General features: G+C 43.9%; 1 protein-coding gene across 4 annotated transcripts in view; it reads left to right on the top strand.

The window, feature by feature from the left end:
• Window positions 1-19153, top strand: part of AIDA (axin interactor, dorsalization associated) — a 28463-nt gene extending 9310 nt beyond the window's left edge. The window contains exons 3-11 of one of the 4 annotated variants that reach the window (XM_037405284.1): window positions 1506-1559; window positions 3796-3850; window positions 9061-9124; window positions 9579-9685; window positions 11381-11392; window positions 14111-14233; window positions 16994-17116; window positions 17608-17725; window positions 18675-19153. In XM_037405284.1, the coding sequence (XP_037261181.1) occupies window positions 1506-1559; window positions 3796-3850; window positions 9061-9124; window positions 9579-9685; window positions 11381-11392; window positions 14111-14233; window positions 16994-17116; window positions 17608-17725; window positions 18675-18771 (753 nt within the window). In that variant the 3' untranslated portion in view covers window positions 18772-19153. The remainder of the gene's footprint in view (window positions 1-1505; window positions 1560-3795; window positions 3851-9060; window positions 9125-9578; window positions 9686-11380; window positions 11393-14110; window positions 14234-16993; window positions 17117-17607; window positions 17726-18674) is intronic. The other 3 variants (XM_037405287.1, XM_037405285.1, XM_037405286.1) reach the window with 3 other exon arrangements.
• Window positions 19154-22084: the final 2931 nt, after the last annotated feature.

The following is a 22084-nucleotide window of genomic DNA, read 5'->3' as shown; positions in this document are numbered from 1 at the left end:
AATTCTTTCAACTTTTCAGTGTGGCATAAGATGAACGGCAACTGGAGCCGCTTAGCTTTTAGTCCAGCCTGTTGAAACTCGTGGTGGCCCAGGAGCTGATCGAGGAGGAGTTGTGACATCCTTTTGCAGGAGAGTTAGGGCAGGTGATGGGGAAGGTAGCTGTGAAAGCGTGCCTAGTTTGTATCTGCTGCTACAAACTTCTTGGAGCCCTAAAATGTAACTGTCCTTTAAAGGGGAGTTTTGGCTTTTGGCTGATACCATATAGCTTGCCAGATGCCCATACTCTTGAAGCTCTTTGATGCTAGAGTTGTGCTCTAGGAGATCTTTTCCTCCCCTTGCATCCAGCCTGGGGGGGAACTGTTTTTATACTGCCTGATTTAAAAGGAGAAAATGAGTTGCAGGTGCATATTTCAACTTTAATCTTCCTTCTGGGGGAAAATTTAATTTGAAAATAAACTGCTTTTCTTTGTAGCTTCATTGTTGCTGTTTTTCTCGCCCTATAAATGTTCCACAGAGCATCTTAAATTATATTTGGCCCTTATCTCTGCAGATAACCTTCGTTTTTCTTCACTAAAACCTTTTAGTTAATGAACAAACCTGTGATGGTCAGGCAAGGTAAAATATAGCGTGCAGTTGTGTCTACTTGATGTCAGTTAGGGAAGTCTTCACTTCTCCTTTCAGCTAGTAGTAACAGAAACAAATGAAACTGTTGCTGGAGCTTCTTATTTTGTGAGACATAAAAGCCTAAGTAGCACTGTCTTCAAAGGAAGACTGCTAGCAATGGGCTATTTCGAAGCCCTTCCCTCCTTTCTGCATTTTAAAATGAAAGTGAGAAATTGCTTCGCAGTTCTGCTCAGGGATATTTTAGATAGCTGACAAATTTGAATCAAATATATTTCATGCTTCACTGAATTTGGATGTCTTAAAATTACAAAAATAGAAAGAAGAATAATCTGCCTTTATACTTCCTCTCCCACCAAAACCCACAAAAGCGGACTGTGTTTTTTCAGTGCTGAGATACTGGGCTTCTGTAACTTCTGAGGGCTGACTTGGTCGGCCAAGATTGTAAGCCCGACAGAGGAACCATAGGCATGACTCCTAAAAGGGCAAATTGGAACAAACCACTCAAGTTCTCAGAAGGCAATAAACTGGTTGGTTCGGATAATTTTTTTTCCACTCTCCCCTATCACTTCAGAGCAGTTGAGTTCATAAACAATTTATGATTTGGTAAGCGTTATTAGTTTCTGCTGAGTGAACGACCCCCATCTGTGTTGATGACCTGTGGGAGGGGAGTTAAGTGGCAGATGTCTGTTCCATCTATTGCACTTTCAGAAAATCTTGCTGGTGTATAAAGAAAGCTTTTGATGCTGAGTGATTTGGTACTGACTAATAGATCTGAAATATTTGGGGAAAGAAAGGAATTGTTTGTATTTTTATTTTAAAATATGTGAATATGGAAGAATACAGTTTCAGTACTAAATTAAGTATTTTTTTTTTCTTTTCAGAAAACCATAGCTAAAATAGCAACATGCTTGGAACTGAGAAGCGCAGCTTTACAGGTATAGCTCTTTTTCCTATGTGATTTCATACTTTAGCGATAGGTAACTGTAGAGGTTTTTAAAGTTAGTTTAGTGTCTTCAGACATAGCCATGACTTTGGAAAACAGAGTGAACAAACCCTTGAACACTTGGACTTTCCAGGTTTTCAACACGATGCCCCAGGTGGGTGCCTTTAAAACCTTTAAGTGCTTATATGAGCATAGATGAGGGTTTGTAGAGGAATTTAACCACAGGTTTTGTGCCGTTGGTTCTTTGCCTCATTTTCCTCCTTCAGAACTGATCGGTTTGTCTTCCTAACCTGGTGCAGGGGTAGAAAGATCCCTGGAGTGATCCCTGCACTAATTCAGCTGCTTCACAAATTGTAATAGAGCATGAGGAAGAATGCACGTATAGAATAAAGATTATTTTTTAGCACTTGTAAAAGCTGGCAGTGCTGTAGGCAAATGTGTGAAAATAATGAAGCTACTGCTTTTTTCTGGACTGAAAGTAGATGTCATGGGAGTGAGTTTCTTTTTCTTTTGGCACAGTCTTATCCCCAAAACAAAGGAGAAATAAGAGAAATTTCCAAAAGAGTGTGGATGGGGGAGGGATGAATCAGCTGAAGCAAAGTTTGGGTTACTGAATTTCCTTTTTGCCAACAAAGGGTGGTGACAGGCAAATTTTGCATCAAGTGACATGCAGCAGCGCTCCAGAGTACTTCATGTTGCTGTACAAGGTGCAGCAGCTGCATTGTGCTGCCTTCAGTTGTCTGAGAGGCTGGGATACAGTGACAATTTAGGCAGCATGGTGCAGCTGGACTAATGAGGTGGGGGCTGACCAGTCCTGAGGCTGTACAGCATCTGGAGAATTATTTGGTTAGCTCTGCCTGTCTCTCTGCTTTGATCTAACCTGGAGTGTTTGAGCAGCGTTGCACTTGTTCTGAGTCACTGTGTGGCAAAGGCAGGCGTGTTCCGCTGTGGGACAGCTTCGTGGGCCAAGTCATGTCTCAGAGCAACAGCAGAAGATGCAGCAATGTCATAACCTGCTAAACCGAAGAGGTGACATCATGCAAGAGCAGCCTGCCTTGCTGTTGGTTCCTCAGCAGTAACTTGGGGATTTTTATAACCTTGTGTGAGCATACTAGAACTTCTCATCCACTTTGAGGAGTGTTCTACTTGCTGAAGTTTTGTCCTGGTTTCTTAGCAGAGATTAAAGCAGTTACTGAGTGCGGTCATCTTTTCCCATTCTTCTAAGGGTATGGGGGTAGCTGCTTTACTGCACTTCTGTAGTCTTGCAGAAGATCCCTATTGACACTTGGGCAAAACCAAGCAAAAAAAACCACCCATTGGGCCTTAAAGAGGCGTTGAAAGCAATGGGTAATCTTAAGAGATGCCAAGGATGCAATGACACAACAGGTAAGACCTGATCCGCTGCCTGAAAGAGGATGTCCGGCGGCAATCCTCTTACTTGCACCGCTTTTCTCATGCCAGCTCTCCCACTTGTCATCTCAGAACACGCTAGTTCGGTTTACCGAACTGTTGGTGAATAAAACAGAATAAAATAATCAAAATATTACCTCAGAATAAAAAAATCAAAAACTTTTCTGTTGAGTTAGCAAGTCAAATAGGCTTACTGAGAAGCAGACGTGCTACAGACCAATGAGGAAACTGCATCATCACAGCTGGAGAAAGGAGCGGTGGGGCTCCCTCTTCCATTTGCAGTGAACCCTTAGCTGAGCGTTTTGTCGAGCTCATCCTGTGTACTGTCATTTCTGCCAGTGTTACAGTGCTGGATATGTCTTGAACTGTGAATGCTCCTGTTGGAGCATCACTTTGCTGTGCTGATCTTGCTTCAGAACAACTTGATCGGGGAAGAACTAAACCAAATCCCTCTGTCTTTAATGTTCCTGTGTATAGTAAGTATGAAAGAGTAATTAGTTGCTTTAAAAATACTTGTCTTGCATTAGAGCTTGGAACATGAAGTAAATTTGTTGTCAATAAATGAGAAGTAATGTCCTTTCTGCCTCACCTGTGAACCTAGCCTCTCTTGGGGAGGTTTTGTTTGGGGGGTTTTAGGACATAGCTTTGAGGTAACCTGGTACACTTGAGCAAAGGAAGCATCCTGCGTGCTTATTCTAAGATATGGTAACTCTGTCTGAGGGGAAGGTGCATACTAAGGTCTAATGTAATCTTTCTGTAATTGTAATCAATTTTGTAATTATAATGTAATTTGTAATGTAATTTTTGTAATGCCCTAGTCCACCCAATCGCAGGATGAATTTAAGCTTGAGGATCTGAAGAAGTTGGAACCGAGTAAGTAGTATCTTTGTATGTTGAGTGATGTTTATTGTTGCAGTGGAAATCATGACAGCAGCATGAATACTGGCTGACCACGATGTGGTTTGACAGTAATGCTGATTTTAGTGGTTCTTCCAAGTATCTGTTACCACATAGACAAAACCTGAAGTGTATTAAGGAGTGTAATGTGGGTAACTTCGAAGTATAGTAGTCCTAAAGTTTCAGATAATCTATTTGTCTTTATTTTCAAATAAGTCACTCCTTGGGTGCTGCTAATTTTTGCACAAAATATTAATTTAAGCGATCAGTACTACAGTATATAATCAGCTGGAAAATTTACCTGCACATTTCTTATTTGAACTGAATTTCAACACTTTTGTGGTCGTCATCTTTGCAGCTTGGAATTTATTTTTTTCTGCTGAAAAAATTGAACTTGTGCTCATGGTAGCCAATCACCTGTCACCCACCACTGTAACGCTACCAGACTAACCAAATTAAGAGTCAAAAGTGAGGATGTGAGTCAGTCTTTGAAGGGTTTTGTGTGATGTTGTTTTTTCCCAACTGATCTTGGATCAGTTCTTGGTATGTCAATCCAGAAATAACTTTTTCGTGTAGGAAGTATCTATTTATCTGCTACATTTTCCTTCCCATAACACTGGCTGCTTTGTTCTCAAAGCATCCTTATGATCAGAGCTTCCACATCTGAGCAATATTGTCCTGAATGCTAATGTTTCTGCAGTTCTTGGGGAACAGGAGATGTGCAAGAGCTTCCTTTGTGCTGCCAAAAACTGGTTTTATTTTGCTCCTGTCACAACTGTATCATGAAGGGCAATGTTGGGGACAAACGTCATGGATGGGCAAGTGTTTCCGCTTCATGAATAAGCTGAGCTTCTCTGCGCTCCCATTCTCTAAGTAACTGGCACAGGATCCTACAGGGAAGCTTGTCAAGAAGCAGGGCATTGAACAGAGCTTCCTCACGTCTCTACCAAAACACAGAGTGCAAATGCTTTTAAACTGTTCCCTGAAAATGGAAAGTGAAGGTACTTTACAAGACTGCTAGGTCTGTGAAGACCATAATTAAGGAAATGATTTAACTATGTGTTGGAAGTATTGGGTCTTTCTCAACCTACATACTGCGTGTCTGGCCTCTGCATCCTCTGATCTGGGATTATTTTGTATAGATACTCCTGTTCTCTGTTTACAAGTGTTTAAAATGTTGTAATAATTTAACAACTGTGGATTTTAGACTCCATTGTGCAAATGACCTGTGAGTGACTGAATGATGGAAGAGAGCGAGGAACCATGTTATAATTGATCAAACTGTTCTATAAATCAAAGGAGGTGACTATTGAAGGGCTTGGTCAGAATCATTGTTCCGCCAACAGGCATAAAGCTTCCCTTGAAATGCCTCCTTTTCTTAAAGGCCAAAATTTCAAGTTACGGTGCAACAGTCCTGTTGCTTATCTTGCCCTCTGTCAAAGAATTTCTTTTTAGCTGTCAAAAAAAGAAAAAGTTCAACACTGTGAAGTGCACTCAGCCCACACCTCATACGACAAGCAACTATATTAAAACTGAGGAGAGTGTGTGGCCATCAGTTTTCAAAGACACTGAGTTATTTTCCTTAGAGGAGAACGGGTGCTTCTACGCTGATGTTCTTAACGCTGCTGTCTAACTTGGATTGTTATTGTTCTGGCCTCTTTCTCTCTGAATTGTGCCTTTGTTTTGTGGGTTTTAAAGTACATCTTGAATAGAGTAAATCTTAATCAGGCCAACATCAGCCATTTCATAAAATATACCGTGAAGTGTTTTAATTTGTGTGTTGTCATTTTCTCTTGCATTCCACCAGAAAAAGCTAAAAAAGTCTGGGCTGGCAATGCAAATAAGCGATTCCTTTGTTAGGTCAAGCCATTCTGTTAGGGTGGAATGAAAACAGCTATTCACACGATTTGGCTTGTTTTAATTACTTTCGTGCCTGAAGCTATCAAAATGGCTGAGAAATTTGGTTTGGGTGTTGTTATAACAACCAGGGGCCTTAGATTAAACTTTTTTTTTTTTTTTTAATCTTGTGTTGTCAAGTTCTAACTTTTCCTATTCAAGTTTGCATTTGGAAAGTGAAGCAGTTGTCTAGTTTTGTTTGTTTATAGGATATGTCACTGAATCTTTTGTGCCAGAATAATGCTACAGGAGGGTCCGTACATAGAAATAGTTCTTTTGAGACGACGCTGTGTGAAATCGTTGCTAACACACTGAATCTCACAAATCCTTTTCTTGTGAAAGCTTATACCAGTGTTATACACATTACAAACGGATAGGCTGGGACATCCCATGTTCCTGTGTTCATCTGTGATAATCCTAGCCACTAAGTGACTAGTTTCAAACTCAGTATGTATGTACTGTAAGAGAAGTAGATACTGCGTTGTGCTGGAGAGCCTGGTATCTGAATTATTTTGTGTTGTCTAATTAAAAAGGAAAATCAGTACAGGTATCATAGGCTGTCACTAAAAATCTAAATGGACAGTGGTGGTCTCTACCAAGGTAGCGTGTACTGGTCTTACAGCTCATGCTGATAATTTCTTTTGAAATCTTTCAAGAGGGAGCCAGCTGCTGATAAAATCAATGGGATATTATCCAATGTCACAAAAGGCAGCTTCTGCACAAGAGCCTGCGGAACAGTATTTTTAGAAGATTTCTATTGGAAAAGCCACATAAATGGAGGCCCCGATGCTGGGGTTCTGCCTGTTGGTGATACACATGAAGAGCTTGCTGTGAGTTGTGTCCTCCCAGCATTACAGAGGGGAAGTGATCTTTCTCCCAGAGGCAATGTGTGTTTTTAAAAACAAAACAAAACCACAAAAAGCCCAAGCCAATCTCTTAAAGCTTGGGTGTCTTACACAGTATTGCAAGGGAGATTCCTGTTCGTTGTAACCTAATGGGTTTTTTTTCTGTGATCTGGTTAATTTTATTTAAATCAACAGAAACTTACACTTGTGATGGATGCAAAGAAGATCCTCCTTTCCTCAGAGGGTGATTGTTGCATTGCTGTTTTATTGCTTTGCTTTTTCTTTGTGACTTTGAGCAAGTATTTCACCAGGCTGAGTGCTTTAGATCCGCCTCTTATCCTGACGATGTTTAAAGGAGAACTTTAGTAAATAGCTGTATTACAACTTCGCAGAATTATTTGCTGTTGATGATGACAGAGTTGAAGGCCCGTTAAAAACTTGATCCACAGCTTTCAGCAGTAACAGGCAAAAGATTCTGGATGGTGTTTCCAGAAGTGCTCCTGAGCTAAGCATTCAGCATCCCCTTTATTACCAGTGCCACCAGGATGCCTGACTGCAGGTCTGGTACCAACACCTGTGCCTGGCTGCGGCTCTCTGGCAGGGGGTGTACGCTCAGCTCTGCCTCCAGGCAGCGTCAGGATTTTAGGTGCTGTAAAACTGCGTTTTTCCTGTGCTTGTATCAGCATTTTGTGCCCTCTAGTGATGATGGAAATGTATGACTGGAAGGTGGTTTTTCAGGGGATGTTCGCTCACACAGTGAGAGAAGTTGGTTCCTGGGAAGAGAGGAATGTAGTGCTAACCAGCCTTTGGAAGCTGGAGGAGGACCACTGTAATTTCTATTGCGTCTGTGTAACACGCCTGTGATCAGTGAGAGATCTCGCTTTACTGAGATTTTTCTGCCTGGAGCAGTTTCACTTTCTGTCTCTGGTATGATGTAGCTTTCCAAGAGCTGGGGAATTCTGAGTGTGATGAAAATCCCCTCCTTTTCCTGAACTTCAGCTGCACAGGAGGCTGACTGACTGCTATTAATTAGCTGCTTTTCTGTTGGGAAGTGGCTGTGATTCTTCACAATCGGAGCAGAAGTCTTTGGAGAGAGAGAGACTTGGCATCAGTTTAGTCTGTCACATCTCTGAAGGCAACTTCAAACTTTCTATGTATATTTGTACTGTGTCTGGCTGGAATCAGGCAGTACATAACCTCTCGGATGGTGGTACAGAAAACCAGAAAAAAACCCCAGAATGAGCAAAGACTGGAAAGACTTTTTGGGGTTCTTTCTAGTTTTCCTAAGGGATTCTTTATTCATTGTAGCATTCAGATAGTGTCCGGTAAGTTAGTGATGGAGCCCGTGCTGAGTGATGTGAATATGAAGACAGGCAGGGAAGCTCTTCTGCGTGTTTGTGTGATCTTAACGTTGTTTTAAAACAGTTTTGTTCTCATTCAGTAGCCTCAGGGGAGATTTCCTGTGCTCTGAGAGGGCTTATTGCAAAGTGAGGCTCAGTGAGAGGACTGAGGTTTTCTGCCTCCTCTCCCCCTGCCCAGTCTGGGATACTCTCTGTCTGGTAGAACGATGTCTCTCCCTGTGGACATTCTCTTGTAGATGTTTAGAGCCTTTAGCCGTCACAAAATGCTTATTTCTTTCCCATGCTTTTGGAAGTTTTGCTCTTGCTCTGAAGTGCTTTTGGAAATAACAGCTAAAGTTGTGATTACTAAAACCTGAGTTTCCAATACAGATGGCAAAGACATTCTCCACTCAGTGCTGGAGACTACAGTCAGGGTCTCTGGGGCTTGAGGCTCAGGTGTTGCACTGTACCTCTTCTGAATTTTGCCAATCTGCCCAGACATCTGAGGGCAGAAAACAAGAAAAAATAAATCAAAATACCCACCACCACCACCAAAACCTCCTAAAACCACACGCATGAAGTAGGAAATCTCACTTAAACTACGTGTTACCAGAACGCTTGGACTCTCACGGTGGCAGTCTGAATGTACAGCCAACATGTGCTTGTGTGTGTCGGTTCCGGAGACTTAAATCTGTTTGGAGCAGATGCCAGCAACGCCACCACCCTCCTTTCAACAGCCACCCAAGATTGCTACCATTTACCCCAGGGCCTGTAGCTTTTTCTCATGGTGCTTTTGGTGATTGCCATGTTTATCTTCCTTGTCTGTGTAGGTGATTGTGTACTTGTAATCTTGTTGGTGATTATGTACTGGCGTTGCAGTTAGCCTGTCTGAACGTTACAGCGATACGGCTCTGATCAGGACGGTACTGGTGTTTAAAATATGAGAGAAGGGTTGGGATTTTTGTATGATCTGATTATGTTTTTTAAATATTATTATTATTTGTGTGTGTGAAGACGCTGTGAGAATGGACATAGCTGTGCAAAGTAGTAGAATTAATGTTTGTTTATGGGTATGGGTTCTCACTTTTTTTCCCCTTCTCTGCAGTCTTAAAGAATATCCTCACTTACAATAAGGAGTTCCCCTTTGATGTTCAGCCTGTCCCACTCAGGTAAGAGGGAACTGGGTCACTTCATGTACAGATACGTATCTGAAAGGGAACATAGCCTGGGACCTGGTGTACATCTGAAGCACTAGAATTTCAAGAGCCACATACTTGCTAGTACAGCAAGTATGCTTTGGGTAAACTGGTTGATAAAAGAACTTCTGAATTCTGTTTTTCTAGGTACCACTAAAAATCAAGCCCATGCTTTTGGTAAAATCGGGACTTGATACATCCCTACATCTCTCTGAAATTGCCGTCTCTTGGGTTTAGACTCTGTGCTTTCTATTGGGCTGAGGTCCTGCAATCTGTCAGAGTCTGTAGGTACAGGTAGTAGGTATTAAGAAGTATGAAATGACATTAAAATGTGTTGCCTCTGCTCTGTACTCAGACACTGACTTGTGAGTTGAAAGCCAGATGATGTGTGATCTTGAGTCTCATTCTTCTTCCTCTTGCTTTACAGGAAGATTTTAGCACCTGGAGAAGAGGAACACTTGGAGTTTGAGGAGGATGATGAGGAAGGAGGAGCTGGAGCAGGGTCTCCAGACTCTTTTCCTGCTAGAGTTCCAGGTAGGGGCTCTAGGCTTGCCATGCCAGCCCATGCAGCACGTGTAAGTTCCGTCTCTGAGAAGCCCCTTTCTCTACCTGTGATTTGAAAAGCTTGGGTGAGGAGCAACAGGCTAGTGTAAACTCTCATGCTGTATTGGAGAACCACAAAGGTGGCCCGTGGATATTTTTTCTCAGCAAACAATATCTTACTGCAAAACAATTCTGTGGATAACCTGTGAGGGTGGTACCATCTACTTCAGATAATTAGCCTTTATTCCTTGTTCAAACTCAGTATTTTCATTCCATGCGCTTTCTTAACTGTACTCTGTGAAGTGTTTCAAACACATTTAAATCTAAATTGTGGCAATGTTTCTCCTGCAAGGAGCATCACGTGCTGCTAGGGATGTGATAAGTTGTTGCTGGTTATTTTTGTGTTGCATCATCTGATGAGACAATGGCTTAGACTAAAGCCAGGCTCTGAGAGGATAAAGGGGGGTGGCTTTGGTTTTGGTAGCTTAAGTTCTTGTCCATGTGAAAGCTCTTGTAGAACTGGGTATATCTACAGATGCTGGAGAAGGTCTTCCTGTAACTTCAGCTTTTGACAATTTATCAGGTAAAGGAGTAGGATGTTACAACAGAGGTTCTTTAGGTTCCTGGTGTAGTTTCTTTGCAGAAGAAAAAAGTTTCTGATTTCAGAGCGGGTTGGCAAACTTCGTATTTCAAGAAGGTGGTAACAAGTAGGGAAACTAGTACTGGAGTTATGGTTGAGAGCGCTGGGGTGTTGCATTACTTATGCCTGGAGAAAACATGTCTCTTACCTTAGATTTGACAAATGCATGCTACTGAGGATGACCCCCGCGGGGGGTACTGCTGTAGATACGCACAGTCTGCAGTCGTTTATGCTAAACTCACAAACATGCCATAATATATTGTGATAGTTTATTGCTGACATTTACTATCTTGATCCTTCTTGTTCACCGTGGTAAATCCATTTATGAAGATGCATTCTGGCTGTCCAAAGCACAGCAGAGAGACCTTGGGTAGCTCTTGGTATGGTGGTGAATCAGTGAGGCCTTGACCATTCCCACAGTGCCAACGGTTACCCCTGTGCAACCTGTTAGAGCCGTATGCTTATAGTGGGCGTAGAAGCTGTGTACGTGCCTAAGAGGAATCCAAGTTGATGATAGCCAGATGAGCTTTACAGTTAAATCATTTTTAAAGAAGCCGTGTAGCCAAATCAGAAAGAGGAGAGGTTTGGGGCATATACTTTCTTACAGAACTATTCCTTGCTTTTTAAGAAGAGGTGAGAGCAACTCCTGAACTTACAGATTATTTACGTTGCCATCTACTTAGTAAACAGTGTATCTGACTTCCCTGATTTTTTTTTTTTGCATTAAGGTGATTTTGTGCTATTTGAACACAGAACTTGTTTCCCCATTGAATGTAAAGTACCGTGGTGTTTCTTACCTGATTAGAGGTTGGTCTGTTGTTCTTTCTCTGTGTGATAAGGTTTAATCAAAAGCAGTTTGCAGCCTTCTGGGGCGAGCCTTGTAAGTAAAGTGGACTTTGCATGCTGAATTGATAGGACTGTGTTGCACTTTTGCTTCTATATGCCTTTAATCTGTAGTGCATAACTATGTTGTCTAACTGATCATGGTCTTGTCTTCTACATGCACGGCTTCATCGTTATCACATTGCACCATTCATCTAACCCAGGAGCCAATGAAGGTATGATAACCTTTTAGTATATACAGTTATTTCTTTGATCATTTTCACATAGCTGTGATGTTCTTCATTCAGCTCTTAATTTCAACCCTCACAATACAACCTTTGGTAACAATCATAGTACTAGGCATCCATGTGATCGTCATTTGCCTTCAGTACCAGAAAAAGGAAAGGTCGTATTTGGTGACACACCTTATCTAGCTCTTTAAAAGTCCTACTGTGCTAATAACGACATTCTGACTTGCAGTGTAGCCGAGGGCAGGTGTAGCTAGATTTTTAGCAGAACACACTTTTTAATGGGAAATCTTACACGAAGAGTACTTAGATAGTTAAACTTCTGTGCTGTGTGGAGCTGAACCGCCCAGTGGCTTGATGCCTCTAACAGCAAAGGGTTCCTGCCTTTCTCCTGGTTATATACTTCTATATTCTAGTGCTGTGCTGGCGATGGATTCTTCTGTGAACCGTTTCCATTTGTGGATGCAGCAGGAGACTTGCCACTCTTCCCCCTTTCTCTGAATCGGGGTTTGGGAATGGAGACTGGCTGTGTCCTGGTGGCAGTGAGCTGTTGGGGTGGCTCACCTTTGTGTACCGGAACCACGCTTGTGGGAGGACGCTTCGTTGGTTTGTAGGTGCTCCCTTCCCCCTCTGGCTGTGATGCCCTGTGGTTCTGTCTGAAGTGGCTGGCACTTTTCTCGTGCAAAGCCTCAGTGTGAGCCTGCGGAAGGCTCGTGGGTCCAAGCCGTGGTGGCGGCCTGGCAGTGACGTTATACCCCTGAGGGCTGGCTGTCAGCCGATGGCTGCAGTGCGAAGTGACTGCGGAGGCTTTGGCCAAAGACCTGCGCGGGTGGTTGTGGCTCACATGAGACGTGTTACGGTCAGCTGCTTTAGTCCTTTCCTGCTTGGCTGTTCCTCCTGCTGAGGCTGAAAGGAAACAGTGTTCCTTGGAGACCGTCTGTCCTGCTGTTCTCATACCTGCTGGAAATGAGCTTGACTCTCCTGTTGATTGCAACTCTGCAATTTCATGTGTTCTGCAAAGCATTTTTCAATAACATAGTAATTTTTCTTAAGCCACTGTTTTTATAATAAATACCAGTCTGATGCATCTTTCAGGTGATTTTTCTGTCAAGTATCCCATCACTTAGTTCTTTTGAGGATGGACAGGAAAACTGAAGGTTAGAGTTGTTCTTGGCTCTTGCGGGCGTGCTGTTTTTAGGAGACAACTGAAAGATGACAGAGCAAAGTTCTGTGCCAAAAGGAAGACAGGCTTGCTCCTACCTTCATTTAGATTGAAATAAGAGCTCTTGTCTTTCAGCATCTGTTCAAGAGAGACAGCAAGATTAACTAGGGTGCGTATGCTGCTTTGCAGAAATGGGTGCTCTCTAAGTTTGCTTTTAACATTTCTTACACTACGGTCAGGAGCCTGTCCCATTACTTCAGAATGGGGGGTCGAATTCTGTTTGATAGGTTATGAGGTGTCTGCAGACACGGTACCTTGGAGGTCGTGAGTCTGATAGTAGCCAAGACGGGAAATACAGGAACGTACTGCATCACAGATGTGATTTCGAGTCTTGCTGATGGTTCTGAAAGAAGGACTGGGTGTGGGAATGCTCACAAAATCATGCTGAAGCTGTGGCCCTAGTTCTAAGAGCAGTATACATGGTCGTCTCTTGCAAAGCCAGGACAAAAACTCCTTGGTTCTCCAGCTCCTCAAGCAGATCAAGAGGAAAAACAAGTATCAAGGAAAACCCGTATTTGACTTGTCAAAGGAAACTATTACTTTGTGTAGATTTCAAGCCTTGGGATAACATGGGATACCTGTTTTTTTTGGTTTTGTTTTTTTTTAAATTAGAAAACCAAAACTTTAAATCAAACTTGCTCATGAGTCTAAGCATTTTCTGTCTTGGTGCATATTCATCTAATACTGGAGAGAGGCTTGAAGCCTGACAGTCTTTGCTAAAATCAGCATGAGGAAAACTACTCTGTTGATGACAGAATCTCATGGCTTTTAGTAAGTTTGAAGTTTGGATTTCTTGCCAGCTGCACAGTTTTCCTCAGCACTGTGAGGATTCGTTTATGCTGACTGTGAGGTTTTGATGCTAAATGTTCTTGATGCAGAGCTGGAAACTCCTTCCTTAAGGCAGAAGGGAATTTGGGGGATGCAAACGCTATTTTTTTTGTTATCCCCTTTAAGCAGAGGCCAGTAGGACTTAGATAATTAAGAATCTCTCTTCTGGTTCCCTTATGTTCAGTGGGATTTGCAGCAGTGCCATTTGCCTCCTTATTCTCCCAGTCTAAATATTCAACATGAAGCCAAGTCATGTTCAATGGGGTGGGACGACTGATTAAGTGTCTGAACTTCCTGCAACTGCAGATTGAATCCAGCCTCCCAAATTTAATCCTTAAAAATGATACAAAGTGATTTCCATGAGTACATTGTTCTGCATAAGAGCAAGAAAGAAACAAAGCTCCTCTCAGTTCTTATGGCGTTATTTTTTCATGAATTCATTTGACTTGAGGCAGCCCTGGGGTTTTTTGGTGGGGGCTTTGAAATCTGTCACCCGACGTTGTGTGTCTGTGCACACAGACTTGCCTTTAGTTCTGTGTACTCTGTTGGGCTTTGAACCCCCTAAGAACAGCATCTTCTGTGAGGGATGATGGGATGAGCAAGGCCTCTGCTGTAAAATGACACAAAGGGTTAATAATATGCTTTACTCTTTCCAGGTACTTTATTACCCAGATTGCCATCTGAACCCGGGATGACATTACTCACCATCAACATAGAGAAAATTGGTCTGAAAGATGCTGGGCAGTGCATTGATCCTTACATCACAGTCAGTGTAAAGGGTAATGATGTCTGTTCCTGGCTCCTCATTTCTAGTTTGGAGAGTGTTTTCTGAAAGCTGTACTGATTTTTTTTTTTTTTTTTTTTTTTTTAACCAACCTGCTGGGAAAAATACTTGTTGGTACTTGGTGTTTTCTGTTGTGGACTTAAGGCTTCTGCTTTAATCAAGGGTGGAAAAAAATCTGTGTGTGAGAGACACTGGGAGGTGAATCGCTGCAGGGGACACTCTCATCTGTGTGCTCCAGGGTGCCTGCCCCATGCTGGGAGCTAAGTACCGGTGACTTGGAAGACTGTGGTTCTCTATTCCAGCTTCTTCAGCTGACATTTAAGTACAGACCTGTTTGAATTTCTTGTACTCCCCAACACATATTGGTCTCTGGGCTTTCTGCAGGCGGTGAACCAGTCTGCTGACTCCGTTCTTGCCCTGTCATTAAACTAATTTTTTAGTAAAACAAAGATCATCTTAACAGTGCTTAAGGTTTAGAGGAACAAGTATGAAGCTGGGAAGCAAAGCTTGCAAGTGAAATAAAATATGTTTTAGCCTTGGCACTGAAATATTTCAGCCAAAGCCTGGTGGGCTGACAGCCTCCCGCTCTGAGAGCCTCCGTGAACCTGTAAGAACCACTTTCCCTGTCAGTCCGGGACAGGCAACATAAGGATTTCTCACTGTTTCTGGTGACAACGTGGTTGATACCTGTTGCTTGAGGCTGAGATTTTTGGTATTCAGAGTCTTTCTAAGTGGGACCATCTGCCTCTTCCTCATTTTGCATTTCATAGGGGGAAGCCCCGTGGTCAGAGTTGCTTATCCTTAACCTGCCCCGCTTGACATCTGCTCGTCTTTACAATCTTCGGAAGTGTATGATTTTTTTTGTTTATCATACAAAAATCTGTAGCTGAGCCAACAGCCTCTAGCTATTTTCAATTGTGGTGGTGACCTTGTGTGTATCCTTTTCAGATGTACTATTGGATACCAAACGCAGGGATAAAATACTTGTTAGACGTGCGATCGGGTGCTTCCTCCACCAGACAAGTTCTCTGGCAGAAGTAAGGGTCGCAGTATTGAATGTCACTTAAATCCCAGTGATGTTCTCAAGTGCTGACCTGCCAAAATACCTAGACAGAAAGTTTTACCTAATCCTGCTTCCTGTGATGGTTTTTTCCACTTCTCTCTGGACCTCTGAGGAGTTCACCTGGTTGGGATGGAAGCCGGCGCGTGACTCTTGCCTTCCCCAGCTGATAGAACTGCCTCTTTGCATTTTCAGTCATGGAAACATGCGGTATTGCTTTGTTTATGGTGTTGCCTTAGGTTTGCAGCATTATTTTTAGATTGTGTAACTATTCTTCAGGCTCCATTTCTCTAGTCATTTGTGGATCTTTCTTTGCTTCTAGTATGCCAGAAAGCTGAGGGGTGGGTGACTTCAGTGGTGGGGCTAGCTGGATGCATGTGGATTTAAACAAGTTTAATTCTTTCATGCTGAGTTTCTCTTGGCCAGCAGGAAAATACCAGCCCTAACAGGGTTCTAACACTGGATCCTGGAACTTATCGGAACTCATAAAGCAAACATTCGTTGTTCTTGCCCATTGAAGTGTTTGTCTTTCTTAATTTCTAATGAATGGTTAAACTGTTGCTTGCCTTCAGGGCTAGCTCTCATTTCCTTTCTGGAGCTCGGGGAGGCTGTATATTGCTAAGCAACATTAGAACTTTCCCAACAAGTCTTTCTGTTAACATGTGGCGCTCTATTTGCAAGCTCCTATAAACGGTGGCTGCCAAGTAATGATGTAGAAAACAGGATCAAGAAGTGGGACAAGGGGGACGGCCATCGCCTAGTCTGGTAACGGTGACTTTCTGTACTTGGTTTCTCAAGATTTTTGGTGAGGAAAAGTAACTCTGGGAAGTGATTTTTGTCCCTGTTAGGAACCTGAAGGTGCTTAGTAGCTGTTTTCCTTGGTTCTATACCAGACTGCTCTTCTGCAGGCTCGGGGAGAGCTTTGTTCCTGGTGCAATGTCGGTGGTCCCAGCCCACTCCCTGGACAAAGTGCAGGGCCCCAGCCTCAGCCCGCACCCCGAGCGCGAGGCACACGCTCTGTACGTGTAACCTTGGCCGTGTCGTTAGCAACTTGGCTCCACCTGAGGGAAAGGGAAAACTGATGAGAGGAGAAAGAGGACAAATGTACTTTTATAAACAGCAGAGGCTTAGTGAGAAACAACGTCGTCTGCGGTGGCTGTGCCTGAGCAGCACAACCTGAGAGCCGGAGTCCGACCCGTGGCCCCACCGTGCTTCTGCCTGTGGAAGACCCCAGAGGAGCCATGCGCGTGGAGCCCAGGCAGCGACGCAGGGCGCACACAGCTTGCAGGAGCCGTGCCAGCTGCGCCCCGCAGACCCCGCGTGGAGGGGGCAGCCTTTGGGGCGTATCCCGTCCTGCCGGTTCAGCTAAAGGGCTGAAGTCCTGCTGGAGTCCCGTTTGCAAAGGAATAGAATCCTGCGCTGGCAGGAGAAAGAAACGTGCTCTTAAAAAGAGGGATAATTCCAATTTTTAATTCTAAATGTTGTCAGAACTTTACCTGCTTTCATGTTGCAGTCAGCAAGAAGATGCACTGACTGTGTGTGAGGGAGCGTGATTTCCCCTTTTTCTAAATGCAGGGGGAAAATCCAGGTGTGCGTTAACTTGTGGCAATATTAGGAGTGATTCATCAATCTTTTAAAGCAGGACCTTAAAGTCTGAGAAGCTTGTGCCAGTCTCATGCTGTTTCTTTCCTGCAGATTTGAATGGGATAGACCTGACTCCTGTGCAAGATACTCCCGTGGCTTTGAGGAAGGAGGACACGTATGTCCATTTCAATGTGGACATTGAGATTCAGAAACACATTGAAAAACTAACAAAAGGTACGTACTGTCAGCGACCTGAAACAGCACCCAGGGGCTTTGGAGGCGTAGGCACTAGGCTGCTCCTGTCCTGGTGTAATAAACAGGCTGTGCCTGAGCTGCTGCTGCAGGGCTCGAGATCCAGACAGGGACAAAAACGGACCTTTGCGTCCTGTCCCTTTCAAATCAGTCATGGTGATGGCTTGCAGACAAAAGGGGAATGAAAAGAGATAAAAATGCAGCAGTCTGCTCTGCTACACAGGTAGTGAGCTGCTTTATCGCTTTCTTAGTCACTGGACAGACCGTTACCTGGCTATGAATAACTGAGTGAAGAGTACGAGCTCTTCGGACTGATGAGCACTGCAAGAGTGTGGTGTGGCTTTTGAGCTAATAACAGATGTGTTGGAGGTGATTCCCTCCAGTGTATGCAGAACATCTTAATGGCAGATAAGTTTTCAGTTAACTACTGGCCGTAATTGCTAACTTTTCTATTAAACCATTTTCCACTCTAGGTGCAGCTATTTTCTTTGAGTTCAAACACTACAAGCCTAAGAAAAGGTTTACTAGCACCAAGTGCTTTGCTTTCATGGAGATGGATGAAATTAAACCTGGGGCAATTGTTATAGAACTGTAAGTGACTCGCAATTAGAGATGCCAGTGATGGAGGAAATGAACTAGACCTCGGTTACAATGTGTGGCTTGTTGCGTCGAGGAAGGTTTCATGGACTTGTTAGATCGACCTCCACAAGGAATATCCTCCTTTTAATAAGGAAGGGAAGATAAAATGCTTTTAGGCAAATAAAATGGCTAGAGACCCTTCTCAAAAACTAGACTTATTTCTGAATAAAATGCTCGTGTTTGTAACTAAATTTTATATGAAGTTAACAAATCTGTACGGGAGGTTTTAATTTTAACCTTAGCTTAAGTGTCAGATCCGCTGTATTAAAAAAAAATAAATCAACTTGCACAATATTCTGGTACAGAACTTCTCTAAAGGAAATGTGATTTGAGACACGGGATACTGATTTGCAATTGAATTTTTATGAGCATTTCGAAGCATTGTTGGGTGGCCGTCGTTTTTTCCCTGCTCTAAGTATACGGAGAACTAGATTAGCCAGTTATGCTGCAGTGGTTTTGATGTGCATCCCAGCCTTACTGTGTGGCTTAACGTCTGAGCGAGGCTTTTGAGGTGTTTTTTCGTCAGGAAGAGGGTGAACCTTGCCATTCTGGGCATCTCTAGCAAGAGTGCTTATCTGCTAGCTGGAGTGCTTCTAAGTGTTGTGTAACTGATACTGCATCTCCTTTAATCCAGAGTATTATGTTGGGGATTCTCCTTGCAAAAACCTTACATTCCTTTAAAAATGGAAATCTTTGTTTCGTTAAAATCATAATCCAGAGAAAGTACTGGTTTGAATTTCTTCCTGTAAATCTGCTCATTATTCTTGCTTCCAGTAAGTCTGGTCGGATGTATTTAAAAGATTACGGTAATAAGATCTGTACCGGACAAGCTTTCTACTATGCTTTCATCTTCCTACACAGCCATTAGCACGTGGATTAACTTACTTTCTTGTGGTTACAGGTACAAAAAACCCACTGACTTTAAAAGGAAGAAATTGCAACTGTTGACCAAGAAACCACTTTACCTTCACCTCCATCAAACATTGCACAAGGAATGACCCTCGTTGTGAGACTTCTGTGAACTGAACCGCAAGTCACGGTAGCTGTGTGTAGTAGCCTTAGCCTTCGAGGGGCGGGAGAGCGACTGAATTCATGCCAGTAGGTCAGACGGGACCATCACACGCTGCACAGCACTGCGTCAGGGTCAGAGGCGAGCCTGCCACTCGAGCGCAAGATATTTTTTTTTCAGTACCTTCCAGAAAAAGTTGTTTCCGAGAGCCCTGAAATACGTTGACTGCTTTTCCTAATTTTGCTGTTCATCACTTTTTATCTTAACCGTTATTAGCCTTTTGCCTCAACCTCCACCCCAGGCTGGAGACTGCCCCTTTTGCCAAACCCGTAGCAATAAAGACGTGGCAGGCCGACTAGCTGGTGACACTTGCTGTGCGATTGTAGTTCCTCTCATCTGCATTTCGGAGTCCTCTGGAGGGGGCTGGGGGGCAGAAGACTGGGAGAAGGATGGGGAGGCGTGGGACGGAGCCTGAGGTACTGCAGGTGGTTTAAAGTGAGAGAGAGGAGGGTGCTGGGTCCAGTGGGATGGCGGCAGAGGAGCTCCTCGGCCAGCTGTTCTGCTTTGGCTGGGCCAGGAGGACGACTGCAGATGAGAAACTGCAGCGATGATTGTGACAGCGATGATTGTGACAGCTCTGCCGGATCCTGTGCGGAGTGTTGGTTACGTGTTACGGTCCTTTCGGCCACCACGGCTCCCTCCTCGAGCTCCTCCTCCTGTGTCTTGTCCCAGAGTGATTTGCAGAGGCGGGTGGGGGACAGAGAGGGGGGACGGTGGATGTTTCACCATTTCAGCAAGAGCAGGACAGGCCCCTCGGTGCTCAAGCGTCTGTTTTCCAGAGCTTTTGGTAAAGTAGGTCTGGCTGGCAGGCTGACTCCCTTTTCACATGAAACTGCTGTTCTTACGGAAACTGATAGTATGCGGTCTTCTGCATATTTTGTGCAAGTCTGGAAACTTCCTCTAAAAATTACCTTTTTATGTAAGTAGATAGGATTATCATTTATTTTCTATATTTTTGATTTGGTGTGTGTTAAGCTGCAGGACATTGGCTTATTTTGACACACTTGCATTCACCTTTTGACCTAATAAAGGGACAGAAGTAGAACCCAGTCACATCTTTCATATATTTGTGTGGATATTTGATACAATACTTTAAGGTTTGATACACTTCTTGCGTATCTAACTAGTGCCTAAATACTCCGCTATGCTAACGGAAGACCCAGCTCCCAGAATAGTGCCAATTATTAGGTTTATTTTAAACAGTCGGGCCGCAGATGTATCACCAGTTCCTCTTTTCTGTCATGTAACCCCAAGACGTTACATCATGCTTTAACAGCTGTAACACTTTACCAGTGTTACTTGTCCTCATGATACTTGTCCATCTACAGGCAGGTGTTTGGTGTTCTTGGCTCTACCGTACTGATTAGGATAAAAAGCTGGTTTTGAATGTCCTCATCTTCTTGCCTTCTTCCCTCTGTTCTGGTATAACTAGGGATGACTTTATTTCCGTGTTACAAGAAAGCAATGCTTCCTCAGCTTCCCCTGCTGGCTGGGGACAGCGGGGGGAACACAGTTGGGTTTTCCTCTTTATGGGGCTTTGCCGTACCCCAGTGGCATTACAGCTGACGTGTCGAAGATCAAGCCCTGAAAAGAGAACGCTGCCAGTTATGGAAATAGCTCTGACTGCAGCATTAAAAAAGAAATAAAAATCATTCTTCGGACTCTGCAAAAGGATAGAGCAAAGGATTAGTCTATGGCTGCAAATAAAGCCGCGCATGGTCGATGGCTGCGTTCCCTGCTGGCGCTGCCTGGCTGCCTCGGGTCTCTTTCTGACCTTGTAAGAACCTGCAGCACCGAGCACCCCTGGGAGCCACGCAGCCTGTCTGGCTCAGCAAGGGCCGATTCTGGGGCTCTGTCATCGTCCAGTGTCCACCAGTGTCACCTGTGGCACAGTGAGAGCGCCGAGGTCGGTCCTGGGTGGCCCTTGTGGCACCTCCTGGTGCTTTTCAGCAGGGCCATCCCACCCGGCTCCGTGAGTGCTGCGTGGGGTGCACACGGGAGGAGGTGCTGCGTGTCACAGAGCCCGGGCTGGAAGGAGGGATCCTGCACGCACAGAACCCAGCTTCCCACACAGGCGTTCATCAGCGTGGGTGGCGTGAGCCACTACACCCGTCGCCCGCTTCCAGTGGAATTACAAGCGCATTGTTTCAGCTGTCTGCCTCGACTCTGTCCCAGCTTGTACGTGTCTCTATTAACTCCAGTTATATGAAACGTCAACTTCAAAGTATTTTTGTTAAATACACAAGTAGAGCTTTGTATTTAACTGATTGTGAATTAATGGCTTTAGAGCGTGAAATGCCATTTTTAAAGTTTCTTCTATTCTTTGTGGGTTTTTTTCCTGTGAACTGTCTTTCACTGAAAGGACTGCTGCTCCCCCCACAAGCTCTTGTAATGTTTTACACTTCAGTGATGCTCTTGTCTTTCATCTTAAATCTAAAGCTGGAAGAACGTAACAGCGCGAGGGCAAGTTTAATGGCTGCTTGTCCTCCAGCAGTAAAGCTGTAATGGCCGTTCCATAGGGGTTTTTTATTATTCTGGGTTGTTTCCCCTCTTCTTTCTCCTCCCTAAGCTTTCCCTTTGTACAGAGCACTTCTGAAAAACCTTGGCCTCTAGATAAGTGGCCCCGCTATGCCAAATAGTACATACTCATCCTTGTACGAACATTTAACTCCTTTAACAGCTACAAGTGTAGGGTGTGTTTAAAGCTATTCAGTCTTCTGTGTGTGCAAAGTGAGTTAAAGCAATACAGGTTAACATGGTTTACATACACCCATGCTGCTCTACAGAATCGTTATTTTTTTGTTAATGTAAGTGAAAGAGGCTGTGCAAATCCAGCCTTACTGCTAAGGAAGCTGAATCGGTCTTAAATACTGAATAAGATTAAAAACACGGCTCTTAAACTTTGCTTAATGCTGCAAGCCAGTCTTGAAAGCAGAAAGCAATTATGAAACTTCTTACGTTTCTAGAATGGCATAGCATTCCCTGCACTTCCCAACTAACCACACAGCTTCGGAAAGGCTTCCGGCTCCGTCCTGCCCTTCAGCTGAGGACTCCATCGCCCCTTGCCCTTGTTCCGTGAAGCCAGGCCGTGACACACCAGCCTCCTTCAGCGTAAGGGTGATGGAGTCGCTAACCTGGCGGCAGCAGCAGCAGTTGCCCAGCCTTGTTTCAGTTCCTGACCTCGGCCATGGCTGTAGCACTCCGGTTGCATTACTGAACCGATGTCCTTCCTGACCAAAAAA

Source organism: Falco rusticolus, chromosome 12, assembly GCF_015220075.1.
Source record: "Falco rusticolus isolate bFalRus1 chromosome 12, bFalRus1.pri, whole genome shotgun sequence".
Classification (NCBI taxonomy): domain Eukaryota; kingdom Metazoa; phylum Chordata; class Aves; order Falconiformes; family Falconidae; genus Falco; species Falco rusticolus.
The sequence above is the reverse complement of the archived record's forward strand: the minus strand, read 5'-3'. Positions and strand labels throughout refer to the sequence as shown.